We start from the raw sequence: 27,581 nt of genomic DNA, 5'->3' as shown, positions 1-27,581 counted from the left end.
TAAACAACAAAGTCCAAGCACATTTTCTAGTGAACATTAAGACGAGGGAAGACAGCTTTGACATATTGTACATGCGGCAATCAGATTTTCAATTACAGTTTTTCTGAAGCCCTTGAATCAGGACAACCTCCTGGTCAGCAGACATGTTTATGACAAATAATACTAATACTAATTTCTTGCTTTTTGCTACATTTTGACAACAATTACCCTTAATTATCAATTTGGTTTTACTGGAACTAGTTTCTACTGATAAAACAATCCCTACAAAAACTGGCTTTGTGGACACCGTTTGTTAGAAGACTGTTGCTGTTAAACTTCTATACTTCATTTTTAAATGCTGTGAAAATCGCAACCACGGTTCCGTTTGGAGGCACAAAAAAAATGGAGGCACAAAAAAAAGAGGATTTCATTTCTATACCTGGACAAATAAAACCATAACGACCTGCATGGCGGCATACCACTAGGGCTAAGTATGACAATATGGGTTTGTTTTGTAGTTTTGGTAAGGTGACCCTACAATGGGAAAAGAAACAGTCACACACAACAGTTCCGTATAAACATTACACTATAGGGGATAATAAATGTGGATTATAAAACAAATATGTCCCTGTAATCCTGTGACAATAGCTACAACAACAAAAGTGTATCCTGCTGATTCAGTGGGCAGCCCAAGGAAAATTCCAAGTTCAAGTGCTTTCAAAAGAAATAAAGAGCAAACCTGTGGGTGCACCACAGTACGCTCTCTGAATGTCGTTGTTCCATTTGTTGCCTTAATAGATGAATGACAGCCGTGTAACATAAAGGAATGAAAAGGAGGGAGAGGGGGGCGCGGAGACAAAGAAAACAAGGCGTACATCAAAGGTTATAATAAAGGTAGAGGAGGAGAGTACCTTGTCATTATTTGGAAGGAGCGATCAAGAGGAGGCTGAATGAGAGCGGAAAGGGACTGCTTAGTGTTTTGGTCCAGTCTTTTAGATCATTAACATGTAGCTCTGAGTTTCATTAGTCCTGCCAAACCTCCGCTTTGTGTTCCTCTAAAGGGCTTCTTTTAGACCTCCGCTGGCCAACAATGCTGCCTGACCTTCGGAGGGGGGGGGAGAGGAGACCATTACACAAACCCCGTCCTTCATTTCCTTCTGCTCCTCTCTTGGTAAGACTAACAGAGGTCTGTACCAGGGCAGCTCCTGAAAGCCCTTCACATTTCAAAAGTGCTACACCCCCAGAGCCTGGGCAGCCACCTTTTGTGTTGAGGGGAGGGGGCAAACAAGGAGCAGAAAAATCTGTACAGGAAGCAGCCTGAAAAGCCATAATGGTGCTTCAGCTAAGAGGGGAGTGGAGGGTGAGGATTGGGGGTGGGGTTGTCGATGAATTTAGCATCCTCATTTAAAATGAACATTTCACTTTTGCTCCACGGCATTATTTGCTGTCACTCCCCCACACCCTTAAAAATAAGCCTCGCTGTGGATTGTAGAACTGGTGTTGGCGGGACAGAGATGATGGGTGATGATCACTGTTGACCAAACAGTCATACGGCGCTGTCAGTCAAGACCAAGGGGTCCTAAACTGTCATAGTACCCCCCAGTGAAGACAAGTTAATGTGGAACGTGTTAAAGATCACGCACCGGCAGAAGATGATCCATGAAAAGACAGCTTGGATTGCTGAGAGACAGACAGCAAGGGTGTGTGATGTGCATGTTTGTGTAGGTGTGTATGTGGTGGGGAGTTGTAGAAGGAATGAGTAAAAGCATGGAGGGGACATTAATCAAGTGTAGGTTTTGCTTCTATCGCGCAAAAGTTTGACTTTTATCAACTGTCATAAAGTCTACATACTAAAATAAGTGTAAAAAGGATTTTTCTTTTCTTTATGCTTGTTAGCGTTTTTTCTAGAACTGAACAGTTGGACTGCAAAAAAAACACACCGTAAAATATAACATGCTATATACCTGTACAGAAATGTGTTTTTTTGTGTGTTTGTAAAACAGATCTTAAATTGATGAATTAGAAATAGGAATACACATTGAAATGTGGTGTAGGGATGATACTGTTTTTTTCATTTTGTTTTAAGTGTTTTCCCATGTATCACTGTTCCCTTGTTTAGGTTATTTTATGCTCTAATGTAGACAAAATGGCTATGAGTGCTATAATCTAAATCATTATTTATTACATTTCCGACAAATGACGACATTGACTGAGATACTGCTGCTGATGAAGACAGTATAATGATACAATTATTGTCACTTCCTGTTCTGTGATTAGTGCGGACTTACAAATAATACCATTAGCTAAGAAATGAATCTGCGGCCGCTGCGTGCGAGGACAAAGCCTCTGTACATGGGGCGCACGCTCTACCAGGTGAGTTACCCAGGCGCCCCTTTGGCACTGTTAAAAGAGTTTTGCCAATGCAATTCTGTGAAATTGCACTTCTTGGCTGTTATTGTCATAGAGAGAGTGGTAGAGCAGACATATGCAAACAACTGATTAAGGGCGTGTCCACATCCACCTATGGCTAACAGGGGGAGCGAAAATCAGGTCAGTTAATGTGTCCATAATTTAACAAAGATTGAAATTTCTAAAACAAAACCATATGTACGCACTTCTTTTATTTATTTGAACTTTTTTTTTGAGATTTTACTGAGCACGTTCAGGTCGGAGCAAAAGGGACACTAAAAACCATAGAGCACAAAATCTAGTCTGAATATCAAAGAGCTTTTGACATATTTATCACCAGCTGTTATTTTCACTGTACCATCATTACTACCTGTAACCATCACTACAGTACTGCAGAAACTATTGCTCGTAGGACTGCAACTAACGCTGGAGCCTTCATTTTAACTTTGAAAACAACTTTTAAATTACCTGTTGAAATGTAACTGTACAGGTTTGTTGCATGGTCTCAACTATTGCTGAGGTATCTGGGTATTAATTATAATACATCAAAACTGAAAGACAAAGTCGTTGCAGAAAAAAAGAAAGAGAGAAAGCCTACTAGGCTGCTACAAAGAGAAAGGGAGAGAGAGGTAGACAGACGAGAAGTGTCTGGCAGACAGACAGCTCTCGACAGAGGCCATGATTTGATTAATGACCGGGGCATGATGTGCCCAAGCACTGATACATGACATGCCCATGGAAAGAAGATCCATCAATGCAAATCCAGCTCTGTCGCCGTCGTCCAGAGAAAAACTCTGACCCTGCCAAAAAGTCACACTGTCACCTGACCCTCGTCTCCCTTTCTCCCTTAATCCAACCATCCATCCAGCTCTCCATCCATCCATCCGTCCAGCTATCCCTCCCTGTCTCAACAGCATTTGCATTCTCTTCTCGCATTAAGCCTCTCTCTCTTTCTCTCTCCTCAGCTGCTCCGTGTCACGCTATCTCATGTTTCTCTTCCCTCTTTTAATACCCAATTTGCATCCAATACAAGCAGGGCGCTTCCAATGAGGAGCCGACGTGCGAAAAGGACAAGCTCTGAAGACTATGTATGTCCACACAAACACTGTGTCTTATTTGAATTGTTCTGCCAGAGAGGAGATTTCAGTCAAAGGAAAAGAAAACTCTAGCAGGAATGGAGAGGAACCGGGTTCAGAGGCAGCAGGTTAGACAGGTGACATGTTGAGTGATGCTCTGGGAATTAGGAGAGACCTCGGACCTGAGGATGATATTGCAGCTGTGAGATGCAGGGGGAGAGAAAGAGAAGGAAGCAGAGTACGGAAGACAAAAAAACTTATTATGTCCCAGCAAGGGAATATATTTATTACTAAAGCTGGTAAATTTGGCTTACTTCCTATTTTCATGGCCAAAAAGATAAAACCTCTTTCTGAATGTAGATGCCAACAGTTGTGGCGTGTAGTAAAAATGTTCTAGCTGCTGATCAGTGTGTACGTGTAAAATCTTTCCAACAGCATTTAGATCATGAATTATAGCCAATCACTATATTTGGGGTGGCAGTAGCTCAGTCTGTAGGGAGTTGGGTCGCTGGTTCAAGTCCCCGTACGGACCCAAGTACGGAGTGTGGATTGGTAGCTGGAGAGATGCCAGTTCACCTCCTGGGCACTGCCAAGGTGCTCTTGAGTAAGGCACCTTGCACCTTACCCCCCCCCCCCCCCCCCCCTCCCTCTCCCTCCCTCCAACCGCTCAGGGCGCTGGTCCAGCACTGGCAGCCCACTCACTCTGACATTTCCATTTGTGCATGAATAGGTCCTGAGCATGTGTGTGTATTTCAGGCCTGTGTGTAGTGATTTCTAACAGAGTACATTGTAATTTCCCCACTGGGGGATCAAGAAAAAGTATAAATTAAATTATAATTCCTGTTAACGATTAACGGATGTGTAAGGCTGGGAGAGGCAGGTTTCATTACAGAATAAATTTGAACTTAATCACACAGAGTGTGCTAGCTGTGAGGGTGTTGAGCAAAATTCTCTCACAGTGGAATGATTTTTCAGGCCAGAAATACACCATTATGGTAACATATTAATGTTGAGATCTTTGTAGGTCCAATACCTATAACCTGATGATGGTCTGGTGACTGAAAGCTTGCCGTTATTTTTTCATACTTGCAAGAGTGAGGAGCCTTCCTTCTCCAGAAGGCAAATTCCTATAAATAATTCTTCAATTATATTGTATATATTAAATATGTCCGTAGTATCAAAAGTAAGCACTGGATGATTGGTCAGATTATTTGGTTTGTTTATGAGTGCCACTGTCAGAATAAAATAGACAGCAGAATTATATACTCTGACAAATGATGACATGATGAGGAAAATGTATTTGGGATCTAAAGGATGTAATTAAACTAGTGAGACGTGCATATGCAGATACATTTAAAAGAAGCTAATAAAAAGCTAAATCGTCATCAGGCGATAGCTGATGGGTTCCGAGATTGCATTTTGGCCAATGCCTTCCGCCCCTTTTGCTCTCCACACAAACTGTTTACCTGCATGCAACCAAAGCCTGCTCAAACGTAACTGGTCAAGACTACTCAGGCTACAAACACTCCACAAACCAAAACCAAAAAGCTTTCATGAACTGAGAACACAATTCTTTCTTTAATATCATTACTCTTCAACCTCTCCTGCAGAACTGCCACTGCAAGAATCGCAGGTCTAGCCGCACTGGTTCTAATTATAGAACCAATTACGCAATGAACATCTATGTTTGAATGCCAAAAAGCTAGTTACTTTAATCGATCCCCCTAAATCCTACACACTTCCCTACTGAAATCATTCTTTGAAATTTATGTCGAACATGTAAAAAAAGAAGAAAATCTGGTCATTCAGAAAATAATAATATAGATAACATAGATTTTTTTTTTTTGACATGTCCGAAAAAGAGTGGGATGAAGTATACACTTATTTAATCCCACCCCTTCTCCATAAAAAACATTTTTAATTATCTAACAAACTTCTTCTGGCATAATCTTTTTTATTTTTTTAAATGGTTCTTTTTAAAATGGTTCTTTAATAACTGACCAATATCGGCAAACCTGTATCAGTCTATCCCCACTTTCCACCATTCATTCCTTGATAGTCCCAGACATGTTGAAGGAGGGAGAGCAGGGGAGAGGGAGAAGAATGAAGAGGAGGGGAGGGAGGGAGGGAGGGAGGGAGGGGAGCTGTAGTCTTTCTGTGTAGCAGGAGAAAGCAGTTCTACCATCCCAGTTCCCCAAAGTATCATTATTAAAACACTCACTTCCACAGGGGGAGGAAAGAGAGGGAGGAAAAAAAAAAAAAAAAAAGAACAGAGGAGAAGAGACAGATGAACGCAGGGAGGGCTAAAAAGGGTCGAACACAAAGGGGGGGGAGAAAAAAGAAGAAGGAGCAGGGAACCCCACTGGACAGAGTAAAAACAAATTAAAAGAGCCCTTATAAAACACAGATGCTGCAAAGAAAATAAACTTCACAAGATTTACTGTTTTGCAAAGGAATCGGAAGACTGGTGGAAAAGCCATCAAGTTTTTTTTCTCCTCCTCCTTCCTTTTTTCTTTCTCTCTCAGGTAACGTTCAGCGGAGAGATCTATCTCCTCAGTTTTCCCTTTCCCTCCCTCTCTTTTCTCTTTGTACGGTGATCTTGCTTGTCTGCTATTTTCAGTCAAAGCTAAGAGTCGAGGTCAGGCCAGCCTGTGTGAAAATGGCTTCCTGCCCGGTCCCCCGTTCCCAAACCACAAGCTAACGGGGAGGTTTTATTAACAGCCCTATTTGGGAACATTTTTTGAACGTTTTGTATTTTCATTGCGTTTCTCATGTCAGGGAGCTTAAAAAAACAGACCGAAAAGAAAATCCCAGGACATGATTTTTCTGATTTCATCATAAAATTTGAGAGCTAAAAAAAAAAAAAGGGAAGAGGTTTTTAAGTGTGTAACATACTGTATAACGAGTGTCGCGCTCAGAGCAGTTTGTGTTGTAATGAAGAGGAAAACGCAGCAGCTGTTGTATTGCACGCAAAAACACGGACGCACATACACACTTACAAACCAATTTAGAGAGAGCAGCAACATGCCAACAAGTTCTTAAAATGTCTTACATTGGGTTAAATTATTTGTACACACTCATGTTACTTAAGTGTGTGACCTAAACACAAGCAGTATGCAAAATGTGAGGTTAAAAATAAGATTTAGTGTTTTAATCAATATTGTTTTTCTAATGGAGGTGATGACAGAAATGTTTGAACACCTATATTCAGAAAATGTATGATACAGAATTGGACCATTGTTGACCAAAAGTGCGATTTTACATATGAATGTACTGCAAGAGGAACATCCTCCTACAGGTATAAGTATGCAGTGCAGGTATACTAATATATATATATATATATATATATTAGCGTATTCATTACACACTGCTAATACTCTTAATACTGCATATATCGAGCATATTCATACCTTCCCCTTACCATTTTTTTTTTTACATTCTATATTATTATTCATGACTTTTTATTCTGTATAACACTCTGCACTGCATTTGCCTTTTGCACTTCTGATTAGATGCTAAACTTGTGGTCTCAGTACCTGTACTGTGTGCAAAAAAAGATCAAGATGAATCGTATCTAATCTAACTCTGACTAATTTGTGTAATTCATATATTCTAGTTAGATTTGGCAGGACACAAAGTGATAAAATGTCCTCAAGGGGAAAAGCGACTATCATCAAGTAGACAAGAGGGAAGAAAAAAAGATACAGAATGTCATCCTAATTTTTTCAAAAGAATTGCATGTTACCTATACAAAATATTTATTTATTTTTTACAAATTGTGGTAATTCCAACTTTGTTTACCATCAATTGAACATGACCTTTGTCATTATATGTGATAACAAACAGATCAGAGTGTGAATAAAGTTAAATGAGAAGAAGCTTGGCTGCATCCGTCACTCAGTCTGTGTCTAAATGCTTCTCCTTTCATAACCCCGTGGTCTGCAGGAGAGGAAACAATAAGAGAGGCAGAGAGGAGATAATGGGATGTCTGTGCTGCTGTCACAGCCATCCTCCGCTGTCTCTATGAGCAACTGGATCAAAATTAGAACGTCAAACTGAAACGTTAAACATTGCTTTCATGATCATGGTGACAAATGGTGATTTTGCTGCAGGTAATGCAGATTTCAATTCAATCTTTTCTTTAATGAGGTTGGTATTTTGTTAATTGTTTTATCACAGCAGCCCTGTCTTCTTTCATCTGCATTAATAATCAAACATCCCAGCCCTCTAATGCTCCGCACCATCTAAAAACACACACACACACACACACACACACACACACACACACACACACACACACACACACACACACACACAATGGTCGCATGTATTGATCTGATTTGATTTGGCCATTTAAAAATGAGCCTGATCTAATGCTGATCGATTGACGTTGCAGTTACGTTCGGCTGTGACGGAAGCTCTGTTTGAATAGCGGGTATAAACCGCAGGGCTGATTTGATCGAAATTTAGCCAGCAGAGTTTTGACAGCATCCGAGTCTAAATGAATGACATGTCAAAAACACTTAAGACATGATGCGAGTAAACAGGAGTTAATAATAAAGAAAGACGAGGCTTCTTTCCAGGACTGTAGAGGTTTGTAGACGTTTTTAAAAAGTGTAAATCTATAAGGTTACTTCATGTCATGCTTAAATATTACTAGTGCATATTGTTGCCTGCATTTACTAAAACAATATCACATTTATCCTTAATAAAAAAAAAAATAAATAAAAAGATTTCAGTTTTAGTTCAGATTATCCTGACTTTCTGTCAACAATAATTTGTCTTAAACTAAATATGTGTGAATGTGTTTTCATGTTGCTGCATACAGTAGTCTACATGCTGGTGACTCAGGTCATGAGAGTTGTTAACACCCCACTACCTTGCAATGGAAACAGGACATTTTTTTTAATTCTGAGGAATGGCATACCTATATTTAGGTTTTAAGTATTGGTGTTATACATTATATACTGTACACCTACAATAGAGCAGTAGGTGTACAGTATAAAAACCGGGGTATTTTGAATATATTTAGTACATTTTGTAACAAATGAGTAACAAACTTTCCAACTGACCTGTTAAGCCCTAACACTGGTGTAAGACAAACACTTCTACTGGCTTTAAGGAGCGTAAAAAACTAAACTGAAATGAGAGAAACACAAAAACAAATGAGCCACACACTGCAGCGGAACAAAGGTGGGATGTAAAAACTATTGATTCAGTGACAATGGACGGCTTTGGCTTTTCAGAGTATGCACTTTCTCACATGGTAGGCAATAAGCTGGAAGCCACAAGTGCCTTCTGTGTGTAATGGCAAGCCAGCTTTATTTCTTTATCTCTACCTTCCAATTTTGCAAATCAAATAATGATGAGTGCAGTGGCGGGCACCCAGTGATAAGAGGGTTTAGTGGTTGTGGAGATTGAGTTATTAGGGTTCGTATAAAAAGGACAGAGGTCTCTGGCGGAGCCCGAACGCCAGCCAAGATACATATTCCTCGCTCTGTGTATTTTTGGTCGCTTTAAAAGCCCTAAAAGTACAGGGGAAGGCTAATTTTCAGAGTAAACAGCTTGTTCGATTGCAGTGTGGTTTTGCGCTGAGCTCTCCGTTTATTGACTCAAGCCGAGCTGGGCTCTTGGCTGCTCTGCCGACCACAGGGAGAAGCCTGCCGATGGAGCCTGCAACAAATACAAGCCGCTAACACTAGCTTACCTTTCATGACACACAACTGTTAAATCAAATGCACTGAGTAATGTACAAAGCCTAATCCTCTTGACTATATGACAAGGAAAAATGCTTTTAAAAGAACATCTGCTCCTTTTAGAAAGCTATTTGTTATTTCCTGCTGACGAACAATGTTAAGGTTAGATTAATAAGATATATTCAGTAGGATTTGAATGTGACGATGGACTCTGTGTGTCCAATGAAAGATATTAATTATGAGAACATACTCAGGGTTGTTTTCATTTTCATAGCAGTTTAAAAAATGTTAAATATAACATGTAAAGAAAAAAGGTCTTCACTTCCTCCAAAATATTCTAAAGACTATTACAAAAAAAGAGGAAAGAAAATGACAAAAAGACAAAGATCACAGCTAAGAGGTCACTACAATTAACAGAACAGTGTTCAGGTTGCCTCTTTAAAAGTAACTCCAAAGGAGGGCTGCAAGTTGTTTTAGCTGGAGGAAGTCACCATTCATTAAAAAAGCCAGAGAAATTGCCCCGCTCTTTCTCTGTTGTAAGATTTGTATCAGAGCAAAACCCTTGCAGCACAACTCAAGCTTTTCAAGTCTTTTCCTCTCTGTTTGTACGGCCTAGCTGCTCTGCTCCTCCCTCTCCAAACTGCTGGGAATCCTGACCACACAGTGCCACACAGTGGACAACTCTGGTACTAAAACACAGGGCTGCCACCAAGTTAATATAGAATTCCATGACTTATTATAGTAAAAGACTTCCATGAACTTCAGTATTAATGATTTCCATAACAATGATTTTTTTTTTTACCCCAGTATGGATAAAACCCTTTTGTTTTGAAAGAAGAAATGATAATAAAAGTTCATTTTAGCATAGTAAGAGACACTTTTATTGACCATTGATATTCACAGATTTCCCGCCCCCCAAAAAAATGCTGTTCCTGTTTATTTCTTGCTTCCCACAGAGACAAAGAAGCACAATGACAGAAGAAATGGCTATGGATAAAGAAAAGGAAGCCATGCTGTTTAAAAAAAAAAAAAAAATGTCTCAACTACATGTTAGGGTAAATGTCAGCATATCTGTTTTCGTGTGTGTACAGATGCATGTAAGACGGAGGACGGGATCAAAGAGAGGGAGGCATTGATAATGTTGCTCCCTGTGTAAGCTCTGATCCTTCTACATCTATTCTATATGATCTCTCCTGGACTATACTGAGCTATATACAACACAAAACTTGACAAAATACCTGCTTTGTTTTGCCTGGGACAACCTGAAAATGTTTGTGTTTTGATTCTAAAATGTGACTTCAATATTCTGAAGTTGAATAAAAATGCTAATCTTTAATATAAACAAGAGATATAACCTTAACACTAGAACATTTTTTTTTTCTTTTTTGTTTTTACAGATGTGGAAATTTAATTATTGAACTATGGATAGAAACGATGGCATATATTGTCACAAGATAAATGTAAAGCTACAATTGGAAACTAAATATATACAGTATTCCCCAATTTGGATTAAACCTTTAATGACTTTGGGACATTTCTGGGTCAGGTTGGCCAATATGATATATGTTATGAGACAACGTTCAACCATCAGAGATTATTTCTATGCCATATGGTAGCTGTTCCTTTAAGATACCTGGTTGTTAACAGTAATTAAAATGTTACTCTTTTTATTTATTTATCTTTGCCATGTGAACAATGTGTTTTTGGGTTCATCATGTCCTGTGTCCTGTTGTATTGCCTGTACTTTATAGAAAACTAAAACATAACAACTGTACCAACTGTGTGAACGCAAACAGAACTTCTATAAAAAAAAACTACATTAGCCAACAACACTGTATATCTGACTGTATTTGGCCGTTATAGGCAATGTTACACATCAGAGAGGGAATGATTTAAGGTAACATTGTAATTTGAAGTTTAATCTTTCCATCAATGTAATATTACTGCATTTTCTGGATCAGCCAAAAACAGACATTCAAATATGGTTATTCTATCCATAAACCCTATCTCAATTGTTGACAAAAACATTCTCACCATAAGGTCCATTTAGTAGCTGTTAGCAACCTTCATTTATATCACACAATCTTCCTCAATTTGATTGCTTGACTTTTTTTCCCTATTGCCCACTCCAACTTCGGGTTGGGGGGTGTGTCAGTTTCAGGCATGGTCAGTGCTGAGTGCTGAACTTGTTGTGGCTACCTAGGTAAAGCGAGAGAGTAGAGATGTCATAGCAACTACAATGGGATGTAGAAGTAAGAAAGGGAGGAAGAAAACTTGAAATGAAAGAGCAAAGGAAAATGTATTAAAAAAAAAACGATGAACATGTGGGCCTGTGGTGGCTTTACGAAAACTGGTTAGCTCAGTCTCAGGCTGGATACTGATCCAAGGCAGACAGCTCATCATGATGACTAAAATCTGGACAAGTCATCTATCTCATGGTTTCATACTGTTTACACGTTTTTGAAATGAACATGCGATCTCGCTCTGGTAAATCCATCTGCTATCTGTGTGAAACAGAGATTTTCAACTCTGTAACTATTTAACTTACAGTACCTATACTGTCAAAAACAGGGTCACAGTAAGGTCGTGTGCATACGTGTCAAACACCAGCAGTTATGAGGTAATGCTTCCTCGGCATTGATCTCAGCAGAGTTGGTGTTTTTCACCACAGGACGATGACTGACGAAGGGGAGAGCTGGGGGAGGAGGGAGGCGAGATAAAACAAAAGTCCAAACCCAAATAAGCAAGCCGTCAGCCTCTAATAGCAGCAAGGAAGTGTCCCTTTATCAACAAGTGAATTAACAGTTTCCCGTCACACCTTGTTTTTTGCCTCCCCCCCCCCTTTCTCTCTGAACCAGTGCCAGGGCCCAGATGGCCCAGCGATCGGACCACCATGGCTTTTGCTCGGTGAGGAAACAAATCTGTTGCACTGACTAATAGCCTCGTGTTGATGTTTAATGGTGGGGAAGTGTACGACCAGAGCTGTGTATACACACGAAAGGCACCCAAGCCTGTTAAAAAATGCACACCAAGTCATAACTGTCATGAGAATGTCCCCGAAAAGGGTAAAGCGGGAGACATTTCACATATTTCATTCTGGAAAGTACAGAAAGAGTGGTGAGTAGAAAGAGAGTGTAGAAAAGCTGACCCCTAATCAGTAGATAAAAGCATCATCTCCATCTACAGCACCGCACTAGAGGGCAAAGTACAGACCTTCGCAAAAAAATATGAACACAGATCAAATGAAAATGGTTTTATTCAAATTATGGTTTTCGGATTATTATGATCAAGTTGGTTTCGGAGCGATTAAAACCTGTTTGCACTGCACTCTGCTGTATTATACAGTACACTGTGGTTGGATCTGAAAAAACATCTGAATAATAAAACTCTACAGTGGCTGCCATGTGCCTGGTATAGCCTCAATAACCTCTGCCCTGTGCAGAGAAACTGCACTCACTAATCATGCCTTGTTTGCGCTGGGCCGCAGACGAACTGTGCTTTACAGCGTGGGACGGTCACATTGTGGGTCATCACCTCAAATGATAATACATTGATCACACAGAGGATAGGCTTTGGGGGGAAAAAAAAAAAAAGGGGGGGGGGGGGGGCTGGGGGGTAGAAAATGTACTGTACAGGGACGTAAATAGCAATTCCAGATTTTAACGGTGACAAGAGAACGGGCAATTGCAGCCTCTATTTTTAGGCCTGCCGGTGGAACTGAGCTGGCAGCTTTGAGAAGGATGTGTACTTTTCTACAGTTCCTTCCCAAAAATCAACGCTGTCCACGCTGGCGACAATCACAGAGCAGCTGTTGTGGCTAGGTGGCCCGGCCCCAGCTTGCCTCACCCTGCTGCTTTCTGCCAGCCTAAGAAAACCGCCTTCACTGCCCAAAATTCACACCGGACTCGCAAAAACAGGCGGAAAGCAGACACTAAAGCAAATGTGACTCAGTGTGTTTGCATCCGGTGAAAACGGCGCAAATTATGGAGTTTTTTTATCAACGCTGGTGGCAGTCGTAGTGGTGGAGGGGGCTGGATTTCTAAATTTACATGTGGCAGGATGCTTTGGAGACAATAACTTTAAAATGACAGACACAGAGGCCTACATGACCTTGCCACACAGAGATCTCACTGGTACACTGATAATGACCTGTATGCATGCACTTTTTGCACCATGTAAATATACGCTGGCTTCTGAGGGCGAGAATCATCTTGTTTTGGTGCAAGAGCTTGTTTGACAAGTTTAATTTAGCATTGACGTAATTCTCCCAGAAACACCCAGAGAAGCTCAGAAATGCACTGTATAAGTAAATAAAATTACAGCGTGCATAATCGCTGCTGCTAAGACCATTACATTAAAAATAACTGCACTGCAGGGGCGCCCTGATAGCTCACCTGGTTGAGCGAGCGCCCGATGTACAGAGGCTCAATCCAGTGCAGCAGCCTGGGGTTCAATTCCGACCTGTGGCCCTTTGCTGCATGTCATTCCCCCTCTCTCTCCCCTTTCACGTCTTCAGCTGTCCTCTAAAATAAAGGCCTACACTGCCCAAAACTTAATCTTAAAAAAAATAAATAACCCTCACTGCAGAAAGGGCAAGCAAACCCATATCTTATTACATTTTATTTTCAACACAATTTGCATTAGATTATTACACATAACTGCTCTTGGTTTTTCTGAGTAAGATATCCAATCTACTTTTTAAATCAAGCTTTATAATGGCAAATCTGTTTTTTTAAACTCTCAAATATTAACATCAGTATCAGCCGCAAAAATCTTTTATTTGTCTGACTATAGAGGCTAGCTGTCCCACAATCGAATGCCTCATCTGCAAGAAGAAATATGGCAGTGATGCCCTTGGCCTTAAAACCCACCGGATCGCCGGCAATCCAGTTACGATAATTTGGACAATGGACTGTTTGGTTTCGCATTGTGCATTAAAGTCCACGTATAAACTTTTGTCCATATGAACATGCTACATGTTGTTAGATTCTCCGTGATGTAATTGTTCAGTTCATTTTACGGAAATCATAAGCACCAAAGCAGGATTCCTTTAGATTCACCGGAATAATAAGTCGAGAAAAACATGGTGATTGGCTTCCTGTGAGCTGGTCGTAAATGCCAAATATGGTCATTTACCACTGAACAAAATTATAAACGCAACACTTTTGTTTTTGCCCCCATTTTTCATAAGCTGAACCCAAAGATCTAAGACATTTTCTATGTAAACAAAAGGCTTATTTCTCTCAAATCTGTGTTAGTGAGCACTTCTCCTTCCAAAAAAATTCATCCACCTCACAGGTGTGGCATATCAAGATGCTGATTAGACAGCATGATTATCGCACAGGTGTGCCTTAGGCTGGCCACAATAAAATCTCTCTCTCTCTCTCTCTCTCTCTCTCTCTCTCTCTCTCTCTCTCTCAAATGCTCACATTCGATGGCGTCTGGCACTTTGGAGGTGTTCTCTTCACGGATGAACCCTAACCCTAACACCAGATACTGACTGGTTTTCTGACCCCGACCTCCCCAATACAGTAAAACTGCACATTTTAGAGTGGCCTTTTATTGTGGCCAGCCTAAGGCACACCTGTGCAACAATCATGCTGTGTCTAATCAGCATCTTGATATGCCAACATGTGAGGTGGATGGATTTTCTCGGCAAAGGAGAAGTGCTCACTAACACAGATTTAGACATTTTTGTGAACAATATTTGAGAGAAATAACCATTTGTGTACATAGATTGTCTTAGATCTTTGAGTTAAGCTCATAAAAAATGGGGGCAAAAACAAGTGTTGCATTTATAATTTTGTTCAGTATATATTCCTGTCCACTGATCAAAATCATTCATAAAAAATGATCCAAGTTGTGATAATTGTCATAGGGAGTCCATTGCTAACTATCTGTTCGTCAAACAGAAACCAAAACTAAGTAAAACAATAGTTTATTTTCTTCCTGCACTATATTGTTGAGTATGCACGTTGTCGTTAGGTTGATGCCCACAAAATGAAAGTATCCCCACCTATTTTTGTTTAGTTTTTTCACCCGGAGACAACCCTTTAAGTACAGGAGGCGCTCCCACTGTGAAAGGCCAGTGGCCTCCGTCTGTCTCTACGCAGCCAGGGTACAACGAGCTGCCGTTGGCTAAAAGAGCTATTAATACACAACTGGGGGTGCTCGCCTACCATTAATCCTGAAAGCAGTCACCCTTTGGTTGATTTTTAAAAATGTGTGTAGAAGTTGGAGGTCTAAAAAGGTCTTGGGAGCCACTTCTCCAGATGACACATTATTCTGCTTGTGTGTTGTATTCTTTGCAGCGTGGGTAAAAAGGTGCAGGTGCTTTCAGAAACACGTCTGAGTGATCACAGTCCCCAAGCGCAGACATACCCCACTTTACAAAATAAGGGAAAGTCAAACATTTTGAACTTAAAAAGTGTTACAGTACTATATGAATAAGGTTGTAACACTATAAGAACACAATGTGACTAACTTGTAGTTCACACAGTAAGGCTTTGTGGGTTTTTTTTTTAGAAAGTGTGCTAGTGTCAGTATGGTATGGATTAACACCTTGACAAAAAGCGGTGTGAAACCCGACTTCAATTTCCTGTGGACTACATTTTGCACTGTAATATATCAGTTATGAAAACCTTCAATTTTCTTCTAAAGAGTCTAGCAAGTTCACTGCAACTCCACTGGAATATATGAGTCTGACCTGTTCCTTTTTTGTATTTTACCATAAAAAAAATAAGTTTTGTACATAGTGTATCTTCTTCAAATGTACACATACACACATGCACACACACTCAATAAGGTATCAATGTGAGGACTAATTGTTGACAGGTGGCCCTAATGCTCTCCTTTGAAACAAAAGTGTGATTTACGACCATGCTCCCCGAGAGTCCGGCTGTCAGCGCTGCTGCTACTACAAACTTATCTTTCTCTCTCTCTCTCTCTCTGTCTGTCACTCCTCCTCCTTTAGTCCCCCTGCTCTATCTCTCCTTCATTTTTCTCAATCGTACCTCATTACTTTGCTCACTCACTTTCACCTCCTACCCCACTTTGATGTTTCTGTCCCTCTCTGTCTCTCATCGCAGCGGAGCAGCGACTCTCCAAACTCAGACATCCTTTTAATGTTTGATGGCCTATTTTTCACAGCGTGGAGGAATGTGTGTGTGTGTGTGTGTGTGTGTGTGTGTGTGTGTGTGTGTGTGTGTGTGTGTATTTTAGTGTAGGGGTTACTGAGGGGTCTGGGTCTAGACAAGGAAGACAGGACGGAGAGAGGAAACAAAGGCGCCAATTTTTCAAGCCAGTGTGTGTATGTGTGTGCGCTTGTTCGTGGCTGGGGGTGCAGTGTGAGTTCTGGGGCAGGCAGATAACAATATGACTTTAACCTGACCTCATGGTCCCAGCATCTTCTGTCACCTATTATGGCCCATATGAAGACTGAAAGAAAAGACTGCAAGGAGAGGGATAAGTGATATGGATAACATTTTCTATCACACTATATGTGATTCTATTAATCAATATTAAGATATATTGTTATATTCTAAACTGTTATAAAAAACAAACAAACAGATGAGAATGTATGTGTTTAATGTAGTGAATTAAATACGTGCCAAATTGAGATACTTCATCACATTGATGCAAACATCATCAATTCAATATTATCCTAAAGTAGTCCTGCTCAGTTGCAGTGCACTAGACATGATCTGAAAGGGGTCCAGCCAACAGATCCACCACCACTAGCATAATGGGCTTTTAATTATAAATAATAACTGCTAATAAATTGCAGTTTATAGCGTTGTGTGTGTGTGTGTGTGTGTGTGTATATATATATATATATATATATATATATATACACACACACACACATATATATATATATATATATATATATATATATATATATATATATATATATATATGTTCTTTAACGGTTTGATGATTTGTTGGTTTATTATTAAGAGGATAGTGTTTTCCCTCCTGTGTTCTTGTGCTCCCTTTCCCTCCTTTACCCATCTACACCTATACAGTCTATGATCTACACACCTGCCCTGAATTAGCATCGTTAGTCCTCCATGCTCCCAGAGTTTTTAACAGCCAATCAGCTCCCTGCCTGTTCTCCTGCCTAATCACCTCATTTCCCTCCCCTGAGCTTTCCGCCCTTCTCTCTACCTGCACTTCATTCCATCACCAGATTAGTTTGTATTCAAGTCCTGCAGTTTTCAGTTCAGTCTTTGTTGGATCCTTGGTTGTGTTCTGGTTTAATCAGCTTTGCCTGGCCTCCACAAACCGTGAAGTAAAAGTTATTTATTCTTTCTATTGCCTGCAGACTCCTGTGTTTGGGTCCGCCTGCTCCACTCTCCATGACACGAGTTATAATAAACCAAAACTAGCTGGAAGGAAAACTGTAAAACAAAAAAAAAAATTAGGCGAGCAGATCTTCTGTGAAATATATCCGCCAGCTTCCTCCTTGAACTTGATTTTACAATTCAATAACTTTCAATGACACTCATGCTTTAAAAATGTAATTTCATCCTAAATTGATTGAAGTATTTCAAAAGGTTAGAGATCTGGTTTCCGCTCCATTACGCTGACAACCATCTAGCGCAATGAGCATATAAGAGACACTGTAAACTACGTTCTACTATTTTATGTAAAATTACCCATTAATCAATTCCTAGTAATTTGGTTCTCTGAAGTGTTTCAGTTCTTGTCCTCGCCCTGGCTGCAGCATACATATCAAAGCTCAGGGATATTCCTGGAAATCCAAGACTAATGAGAACTGTGATATTTTACACTGTAACACCTCTGGGGTCAACCAGTGCAGTTGACACAATGTGTGTGTTATTCAGTGTTTATCTATGTCAAATAGGGACACACAGACAGTGTGAGCAGCCTGAACTGCTGTTTGACAAACAAGGTAGACAAGGTTGTGGCAGACAGTCCCTGGAAAACAGTTACTGCGATGACCAGTCACTGGAAACACGCACACACACACGCAGGCACGCATGCACGCACGCACACACGCGTGCACGCACGCACACACGCGTGCACGCACGCACACACGCACGCTGTGGTTTGGTTTTACAGCACATTCACAGTATGGTTCAGCTCTCATCAACCTCAGAAGACAGCCTTTCCTAACAAAAAAGCTGTGATATACTTACTTGCACACAAGTAAAATATGAGCAAAATACTTTTCTCAGGAGTTGGTGATTAAATCAGAGCTAAAAGGAGAGTGAATATCATTTTTTTTTTTGATCATCAGGTGGCCAGAAACACTCCAAATGGATGCTCATGCTCTGTGTCTGTTGGATGTGTCAATAGTCAAATGTTTGCTAGCACACTTGTAACCGACTTGAGTGTAGCTTCTTAAGCTTTCTATCAATTGTTAACATGCCATAATATGACCCTGAGTCTGGACATGCAAAGAAGCAACAACATCAGCAGGCCTTTACTCCTCCTCCCTCCTCCCTCCTTCCTCCTCACCGTGCAGTGGAGACCCAGAGGGGCTGCTGGACAGGCCAGGAATGGGGCTACAGCGGCCCCCGATGCCACCTCCTCCACCCAGGATGCAGCCACCTCCTCCTATGCCTCCTCCTCCTGCTCCTCCTCCTAAGGCAGCCACCCTGTTCAGCTCCTGTTCGATCTCCTCCAGGCCAGCGCTCTTTTGGAAGCGAGACATCCGGTTGACGACCCGCGGGGACATGTGCGTGCGGGCACAGGGCGCACCGCCATAGGGGTTGACGGGAAATACATGGGTCGTGCCGCGGAGGGTGCTGATGGCTACCCAGCGACTGTCCTGGCTGAAACACATGTCCTGGACCTGGACAGAGACAGGACAAGTACAGAAAGGGGACAGGTACAGAGGTCAGGGGACAGTAGGAGGATGAGACAGAGAATGTGCAGATGAGGGATGAATTACACGCTGTATTTCCATCCACTATGCTCATGATTGAGTGTTGAATAGCTCAAAGGAGCAACACGGACAGTGAACAGCCAACTAATGTAGCTATACGACAGTGTCGTGTTAGAAGATTTAAATACTTAATGAAGGTATCTACGCTGTGCCAACTCTGGTTTGGGAGATTTCCGAGTGTGTGCCTGTGCCATCGAGTTGGTCTGACCATGACAAAACACAAGTGAAAATCATTTAATTTTAATCATTAAAAGTATGATTTAAAATTGAAGATTTAATCTTATTACCGAGAACATCAAGAAGGTATATACTAAGTACAATGTTTTGACATTTTACATCAGTACGTACCTAGTCTCGCTTTGCCAGACCTTTCTCCACAACGCTGTGGAGGAGGGTCTGGCTAGTCCACACAGCATTCCAGGATGGGAGAAAAACGTGCTCTGGTTTATTGGCATTTCTTTAAACCAATCACAAGCGTCTTGGACGGCGCTAAGCGCTGGACAGAGCCCCAGTGCTGCTGCAAAATAGCCTCGGAAGGAACTTGTTTTAGTTGCACATGTGTACGTTCAAAGGTTGTCTAGCTAGCTAGCTGTCTGGATTCACCCTGCAGAGATCTGAGGAGCAGTTAACCATAGTCCTCATAAATCGACTGGAGTTTAGAATGCCAACACAAAGAACGCGGAAGGTGACAGACATCCGGCCGAATGAGGGACATCTGGCGGAAATTTCAGCGGCACCTGAACAATCCCAGAAGTGAAACGTCGTCGATATAGACTAGTACATACCTAATCCAGCTGCTAATGAGTATATACAGTAATTACATGAATAGTGACATAACTGTTGGCAACACAGGCATCTGTCCTGCCATGGAGTAGAACAGGGCCCCATTTACCAAAAGAATCTTCGGGCTAAGATGGTCGTAAAGTCCATCTTACAAACCTTCTCAAGCTAAACAGGTGTTTCCCAAAAGCATAGTATCTGAAGACAAGTGTTGGGTATTGTTTGGGTTTTTTTTCCGATACCAGTGCTAAAACGATACTTTTAAAAAAGTGCCAGTGCCTAAACGGTGCCTGAACCGGAATATATATAATATATTTATAATGTATATAATATTTTTTAAAAAGGAGAACAAAACGACAGTTGGCGACATTAAAGAACGGCTTGTTTATTGCTAAGGCCATATGGTCAAAATTAAATGACTGATTAATAATGTAATAACAATAACTTACAATGACTTATTTCACCAGTAAATTACTGGTAAACGACAAAAACAAGCACCAGATGGGAAAAGGATATTTTACAATAACTTTGAATGCACCACAAGGCTGACGAGTTTCAAGTAAACGCACCGTCTGTGTTGTTTTTCCAACAACGGAACAGCTGCAGACTGTTACATCTCGGTGTTGGAATCCTCTACAGGGAAATACAGTCACACTTTACACCACTTAACGTTAGCTGTCAGCATTTTAACCATTGTGTTTAATCCAGCTACTAGCTAACGGTAACGTAGCGTCCCGTTAAGCAATGCTTCTGAAAAAAAAATCAGGCACCGAAATGAGGCACCGAAATTTTCGTTCTTATTCAGTCTCGTTACTACCGTTTACGTCGGAACCGGTGCCCTATTGGCACCGCGTTTCGGTACCCAACCCTACTGAAGACTCCCCAAAACTACATGTATTATTTAAGTTTTTATTCCGTTATCATGAACACCAAGGTTCTTTGTTAAGTGACATTTGATGTCAAATGTTTATATTAGACATTTTGAAATGTAGACATTTAATAGCATTTGTAGAAACTGGGCCCTGGTGACAGAGTGTAAAAAAAAATAGTGACAGTGATTACTGACAGGCTTCAGTTGTGCCTGTGTAAATGACATGCAATTTAGAAATGGAGCTATAAATTGTCAGTATAAAACAACCACAAGTGATTCTGGAATGATAATGTGCGGGTTTCAACTTATGGATTTCAATATGTATGACTACTATTTCTCCTGGCAGTATACTTGTAACCATCCTTGGACAATCATTTACATACAGTATACTCACTAACTCCCAGATATTTGGTTCAGGTTGGGTTTCAGCAGCTCCATCTCACTTCTCAACATTGCTATTACCTGGATGGATTTTTTGAAATGTGTTATATTCTTTACCACTCAGCTTAGAGAAATATGCACCGTGGAAATAAACTGCATCAAACCCCAGTCTGACCAGAACATTGTCACACAGATAAACAAACCTGTCTGAGGTGCTTGACAAAAGTCAACCAGGGCGAGAGAATTAGACAATTGGCAATCTTTTGGCAAAGGTGACAATGTCATACAAGCTTGTTTGCTGATAAAATAAATGCACGACTAAGAAAACAGTCGCAGAGTTGATGGCATCTCTTCTCCTACTCAAACAGTGACTGAATCTTAGGGAGCAGACACTTGAAAAGATAGGATCTCCCTGAGCATGTTAGACATGAAGGAAACCAGACAGATAGGCTGCAAGATACAATAAAGCAACTGAGAGTGGGAAAGAGAAAATGAAAAAAGACAAAGGAATGAGGTGACAGACTGATGAGGTGATAGTGTGCTGAATCAGCATCTATCATTCGACATACAGTATAAAAAAATAAAAAATAGAGGCTGGAGAAAAATGGATGGGACTGTAATAAATGAAAGCAGAGGTTCAGGAGAAAGTTACTATGAGGAATGTCTAAGTCGGCTAGCAAGCATGTCAGCCAATCAGAGAGACAGCTCTGTACCTGCAGGCCTCTCTAATCTTTTGCCAGGTCAGGCTAGGTAATTGTACCTAGCAATGACAGTTAATGGGGCATCCTCTGCATACCAGACAGTTACTTTACTTCACAAAGATGAGTGAAAGAGAAGGCCTGACCTCTACTTGGGCTGATTAGGGATCACTTGGAGATGAGAAAGGGCTACTTTGTGTGTACTGTAATTGGTCATAATAGACCTGTCAGAGCTCCCACTGTAAATGGGTGTCTGGACTGTCAAATCCATTTTTACCAGGCTGGGGATTACCTGAATGGTGGCGATGATGGTACAGTCATAGTGTGACAACCAAGCAGATACCAAACAGTTGTCAAATGTTATCTTTAAAAGGTGGAATGTAACTGTATTCAGCCACATGCATGTGCTGGTGTCGAGGAGCACATTCCAGAGAGGCTGGAAAGTTTTCCCTCCTGTATTTGATGACATCCGTGGCAGTCAGAGAGATGCCAAGAAGACATGTTTAATGCTTCTGACTTTTTTTTTTTTTTAATCAGTGGAAAAGATTAGGCAGCTCTGTTCACCTTAGAGGAACTTTGAAGGAATGGCAAGCATGTGACAAAGATGGACAGAGGAATAAGATTGAAGAGAGAGGACAAGCATACACACGAAAATAAATGAAAGTGTATCTGCATTAGAAAAGGGAATATAAATAAGATATCAACGACAGAAAGAAAAGCAAACAGGGGTTTTGTGGTTGACTGCAGGTTTAATCCTTTGCTCATTGTTTAACTAATATTCTGGATTGCCAATATGCAAGGCCTGTAGTAGTTTGTGTGGTCAACCTGTACAATAATGGATAATACTCATTTTGACTAAATAAATTGATGTTATGGAATGTATCAAGAGATCAGAAGCCAGATCTTAGCGGATTCAGGACATGAAATGACCCATCCACAATAAAGGTGTGCTTTGGAGTTTTCTTGTAAACAATCAAAATGCAATGCTTACATTTACCAAAATGTCATAGTTTACAACCTGCATTGCTTACATCCATGTTTAATAGCTAGCAGTCTAATCAGCTCTGCCATGTTTTTGGCTCAGTTGCTCTGTTTGATATTAGGATTATGGAAAAACTTCTAGCTCGATTTCTATTAAACTTGGTGAGAGGGTGTAGCATGGGCCAAGGAAGAACCCACTACATTTTGAAGTGGATCCAAATCACGGGGCGGATCCACAAATTATTTTTCACTTTTGTTAACATAGAGACAGAGTGCAACGCATCACACTCTGAAAACCACGCTCTGGAGAATGATGAATTGTTTTTAACTCAGGTGTGGACGAGACTTAATTGCATTTTGTCTCTATGGCGAGATAGGACATGGGCTTGGCGGAGGTCTGCGCTTTCCGAGTGCCCTTCCAGTTCTTCCCTGCCTTTGTTTGTGCGGTGTTGTATATCTTTGCGCATTACTACAACCTGTGGGTCAGTGGAATAGTGGGAACCCATTGGCAGGACTTTGTATTTTGTCACACATACAAAACTGGGACCCACTCACAGAAAAACCGCTCCATAGCGCTACTAGAGATCATAAACAGGGTTTCGCAGTAATGGGGTTCCACCCCTATAACCTCAGTGTCTAACCCTCTCCAGTTTGCCCAATGGCTTCACTCTCATCTACATTCTGGTCCACCTTCAGTCCCTTACAGCTGCTATCAGCTGCAGGTCTGTTTACCTGGCCTCGGGTCACTGACAGCCAGCCGCATGTTTGGCCGCTGGAGACAGATAAGGCGTCTCTCCACCCACCTAACTGAAGACTTTATCACTTTTCACTGTGTGGCTGACTGTGTGTGTGTGTGTGTGTGTGTGTGTGTGTGTGTGTGTGTGTGTGTGTGTGTGTTTGCGATGATAACCTCTGGCCTAGCACTAGGCTAGGGCAGGCTTTCAGTGTTTACAACGAATAGGATCAAAGCAGGCTCAGTGTGCAACCGGTCAGCGGACCTGCCGTTTGGTTATCCATTAACGATAGGCGGGCTGTGAGAATGTATGTGTGTGTGTGTGTGTGTGTGTGTGTGTGTGTGTGTGTGTGTGTGTGTGTGTGTGTATGTGTGTATGTGTGTAATCGTGTGTTTTCCCAGTCAATAATCCTGAACCGAACAAGGCCTTAAGTAGTTTTCAGGGCTCTACAGTGAAAGTATTTCACTCGCATTTGCCCCTAAAAATAGATATGTGCGAAGCGGAATAGCGTTAACACCTAACATTACATCCAAACATCATTACATCACATTTTCTAAATCAAAACAACTTAACCTTATCAGGCTAATTAACAGTCCCATGCTTGACATCACGTCATACTAAGCAAATTAAGGTTATCATAATAGAGGAGATTCTTATCTTAAGGATCGTTGATGCCCTTGAGAGCCAGGATCTTTTTCTTTCTACTTTTTTTTGACAAATCAGAAGTTTAGACAGCCATTTACCAAATAGATTTCCTTTTAACAAACTGCAACGATAAAAACAATCATACAGTTGTACAACGTTTCTGTGTAAGTTTGATGTTGTTTCAGAAAGGATGGAATAATTACTAAAGGGCAGTGAGTGAGTGAACTTGTTGCAACTTTTCAGGAGTTATTTGCTTTATGAGCCAGAACGGCATCGGTACTCACTAACTCCGGTCCCGAGCCAATTGCAGCTAATTACCGCCACCTACTGACAGAAAAGATGGATTAAGTGCTAGGAAGACAGTTCTGGGTTTTGTCCCTCTGAAGTTAAAATTATATTTTAGCCTACACTGATCTCATGGCCTCTCTGGAATCCAATTGATGAAAATGTGTTGCAGCAACGGAAAACTTGAATCCCTGTGTGAGAACATTTAAAACTACTTTAAAAAGGAAACCAAACAGAGCCAGAATCTTCATAATGTGTGTCTTAAAAGAAAACAGTAATTTTTCAAAGATGTTCTCCTCAAATGCTACAATTCAGAAGTGGTATGTACAAAAAATAAAAACTAAAAAAAAATAAGAAGCCCTCCTTTTATTAGATTTGCAAGACAGAGGAGAATGGAGGGGGCAAGAGGAAAGAGATTGGAACATGTAATGATTTGTTCTTATGTTATTGGGGAAACGGTGGTTGAATGTTTTTCCTAACTTGTCATGGCTGAATTCTCCCACAAATTGTCTCTGTTATAAAATGTGTGTGTGTGTGTGTGTGTGTGTGTGTGTGTGTGTGTGTGTGTGTGTGTGTGTGTGTGTGTGTGTGTGTGGTTTGGAAGGAAATGAATCTAGGCCCAAAGAAAAACACTGCAATGGGACAGTTGAGAGGAGGATCTTTGGATTTTCTACTACTGACAGGAAATAAGGCACCCATTGGGGATAAATCCCTCTTTAGATAAACATACTTGCTCTATGTCAACTTCTACACACCTGATTCAACTGTGTCAGGAAAACATCTAGCAGTGCGTGGGTCATGCTGTGTGGTGGAGGAAGAGGAAGAGAGCCAGTAAATAATGCTAACTAGACAAGAGAGGCTTTGGTTTGATCTAAATCAAAGCCATTTGCATACTGGTCCATGCTCTCTGGTTGCTAATGTTCTAATGTTCAAGTACTATCCCTATGATGGTTACAATAGCAGCACATGATGGATTAATGTCTTGTTGTAAACTAAAGCTGCTTACACATCAACCAGACGGCCAACCGTCAGCAGAAAAGGCAGTTGGACTGATCAGTCTCCCTGAGTTGGTCAAAAAAATGCCTCATAACACACCGAAGAGACAATACGTAATACGTCTCCATAACAGCATGCGCCGCTAATCTGTATTGTCGCCCAAAAATGAAAACCGGCAGCTGATTGGACGAACGCGTCACGTGGGTCTTGTTTCTCGAGAAATTCAAAGACAGACTGTCATGGCGGCTTGTTCAGAATACGATCTCATATTGTACTAAAATAGTTCACCGAAACGTGTTTCTGAAAACATTTTAAGCGAGAAATAGGCCATGCGGTTGTCTTCATTTCAGATCAAAAAAGGTCAGTTTAAAAGATTTTCGTCAGATTTTGAGAGACTCTAGTCACGCTCATCCCGCTCCCCGTTTCCGGGTTAGCACTCTACCAATCAGATGGGTCATTTGAGTCGACTGCCGGCAGTGCCCGCCCCGCCGATTATACATGTCAAATCGGCCAAAATGAAGGCTCACAGCCCCTCGGACGGACGACGGCACGGAACACACCGAACAGACTCGAGTCACTGACCTCGCCAGACTGTCCAATGGCCGATTATCGGCTCTGTGTGTCCGGGCCTTAAAGCGCCTGCTAATAATCAGAGTGCTACCTGCTGGCAAAGCAAATCCACAGTCGTTGACCTTTTATTGAAAACACTACAAGAATTGGAACTAGAGTATTTCTGGGTATTTGCTCAACATTACTGTCATCATTGTGCTGCTCTCTGTTGTTAGTCTGTACCCCCCTTATTTAAAGATGGATTCTAATGCTTTTGCTTGGTGTCATAACTATTTCACAACTCTTATTTCTTGTGTAGAGCCTTTTGTTTTATGTCAAGGGACCAACATCAAAAATGGTTTATACGTTCAGTTTAAACAAACTAAGTGTCAAACAAAGTGTTGGCATTACGGGCATAGCCCTAAAATGGTTTGAATCTTACTTGGCAGATAGGAGTTTTGCTGTCCACCTTGGGAATTGCTCTTCATCTGCTGCCCATCTTTCTTGTGGGGTCCCCCAAGGTTCCATTTTGGGACCCATGCTCTTTTCTCTGTACATGCTGCCCTTAGGGTCCATTTTAAAAAAACATAACATTTCTTTCCACTGTTTTGCAGACGATGTACAAATCTATTTGCCTGTAAAAAACAATGACAAGGACACTGTCCAGCCTTTGTTGAACTGCTTGAGTGATATCAAAATTTGGTTGGATCAGAATTTTCTCTGTCTCAATGATAATAAGACTGAAATTGTTGTGTTTGGTCGCGATGTACATTTTAGTGCCTGTGTTGATGCTCTTGGTACTTTAGGTTCCCATATTCGACCTTTTACCAAGAATCTGGGTGTGATTTTTGACAGTGCTTTTAAATTTGACAAACAGATTAGCTCTGTTGTTAAAACCAGTTTATTTCAGCTGAGACTTTTGGCTAAGGTTAAGCCTTACCTGCTACGCAAAGACTTTGAAAGAGTCATACATGCATTTATTACGTCCCGTTTAGATTACTGTAACTCTTTGTATGTTGGATTGGATCAGTCATCCCTTCGTCAGTTACAGTTAGTCCAGAACGCAGCAGCTCGACTTTTAACTGGGACCAAAAAGTGCGACCACATTACACCGGTTTTGGCCACGCTCCACTGGCTTCCTGTTTGTTTCAGGATCGAATTTAAAATTGTATTAATTGTTTTCAAGATCTTAAATGGGTTGTCGCCTTCTTATTTATCAGAGCTTTTACATGTCCACACACCTGTCAGAGCACTGAGGTCTTCCAATCAGATGCTCCTCGATGTGCCCAGATCCAGGTTAAAAAACAAAGGTGACCGAGCCTTTGCAGTGGCTGCTCCAAACCTCTGGAATGGTCTACCTATTCATCTAAGAACAGCTCGGACCATTGAAACATTCAAGTCCTTGCTTAAGGCCCATTACTATGCATTGGCTTTCAAATCAAGTTGAGCTTTGATATCTTGACCTTTTTTCTATTGTTGGTTATTTTGTATTGTATATTGTGTATTGTTTGTTTATATTATCTCTTTGATTTGGACCTTGTTAAGCGCTTTGGTCAACTATGGTTGTTTTTAAACGTGCTATATA

General features: G+C 41.0%; 1 protein-coding gene across 2 annotated transcripts in view; it reads right to left on the bottom strand.

Moving 5' to 3' along the window:
- The window catches only part of bcas3 (BCAS3 microtubule associated cell migration factor), a 337,584-nt gene that overhangs the window by 249,735 nt on the left and 60,268 nt on the right, over window positions 1–27,581 (bottom strand). For both annotated transcript variants that reach the window (XM_031285400.2, XM_031285410.2), the window contains exon 15: window positions 18,647–18,983. In XM_031285400.2, coding sequence (XP_031141260.1) covers window positions 18,647–18,983 — 337 coding nt within the window. The remainder of the gene's footprint in view (window positions 1–18,646; window positions 18,984–27,581) is intronic.

Source organism: Sander lucioperca, chromosome 5 (assembly GCF_008315115.2).
Source record: "Sander lucioperca isolate FBNREF2018 chromosome 5, SLUC_FBN_1.2, whole genome shotgun sequence".
NCBI lineage: Eukaryota > Metazoa > Chordata > Actinopteri > Perciformes > Percidae > Sander > Sander lucioperca.
This window is presented reverse-complemented; position numbering and strand designations above follow the sequence as displayed.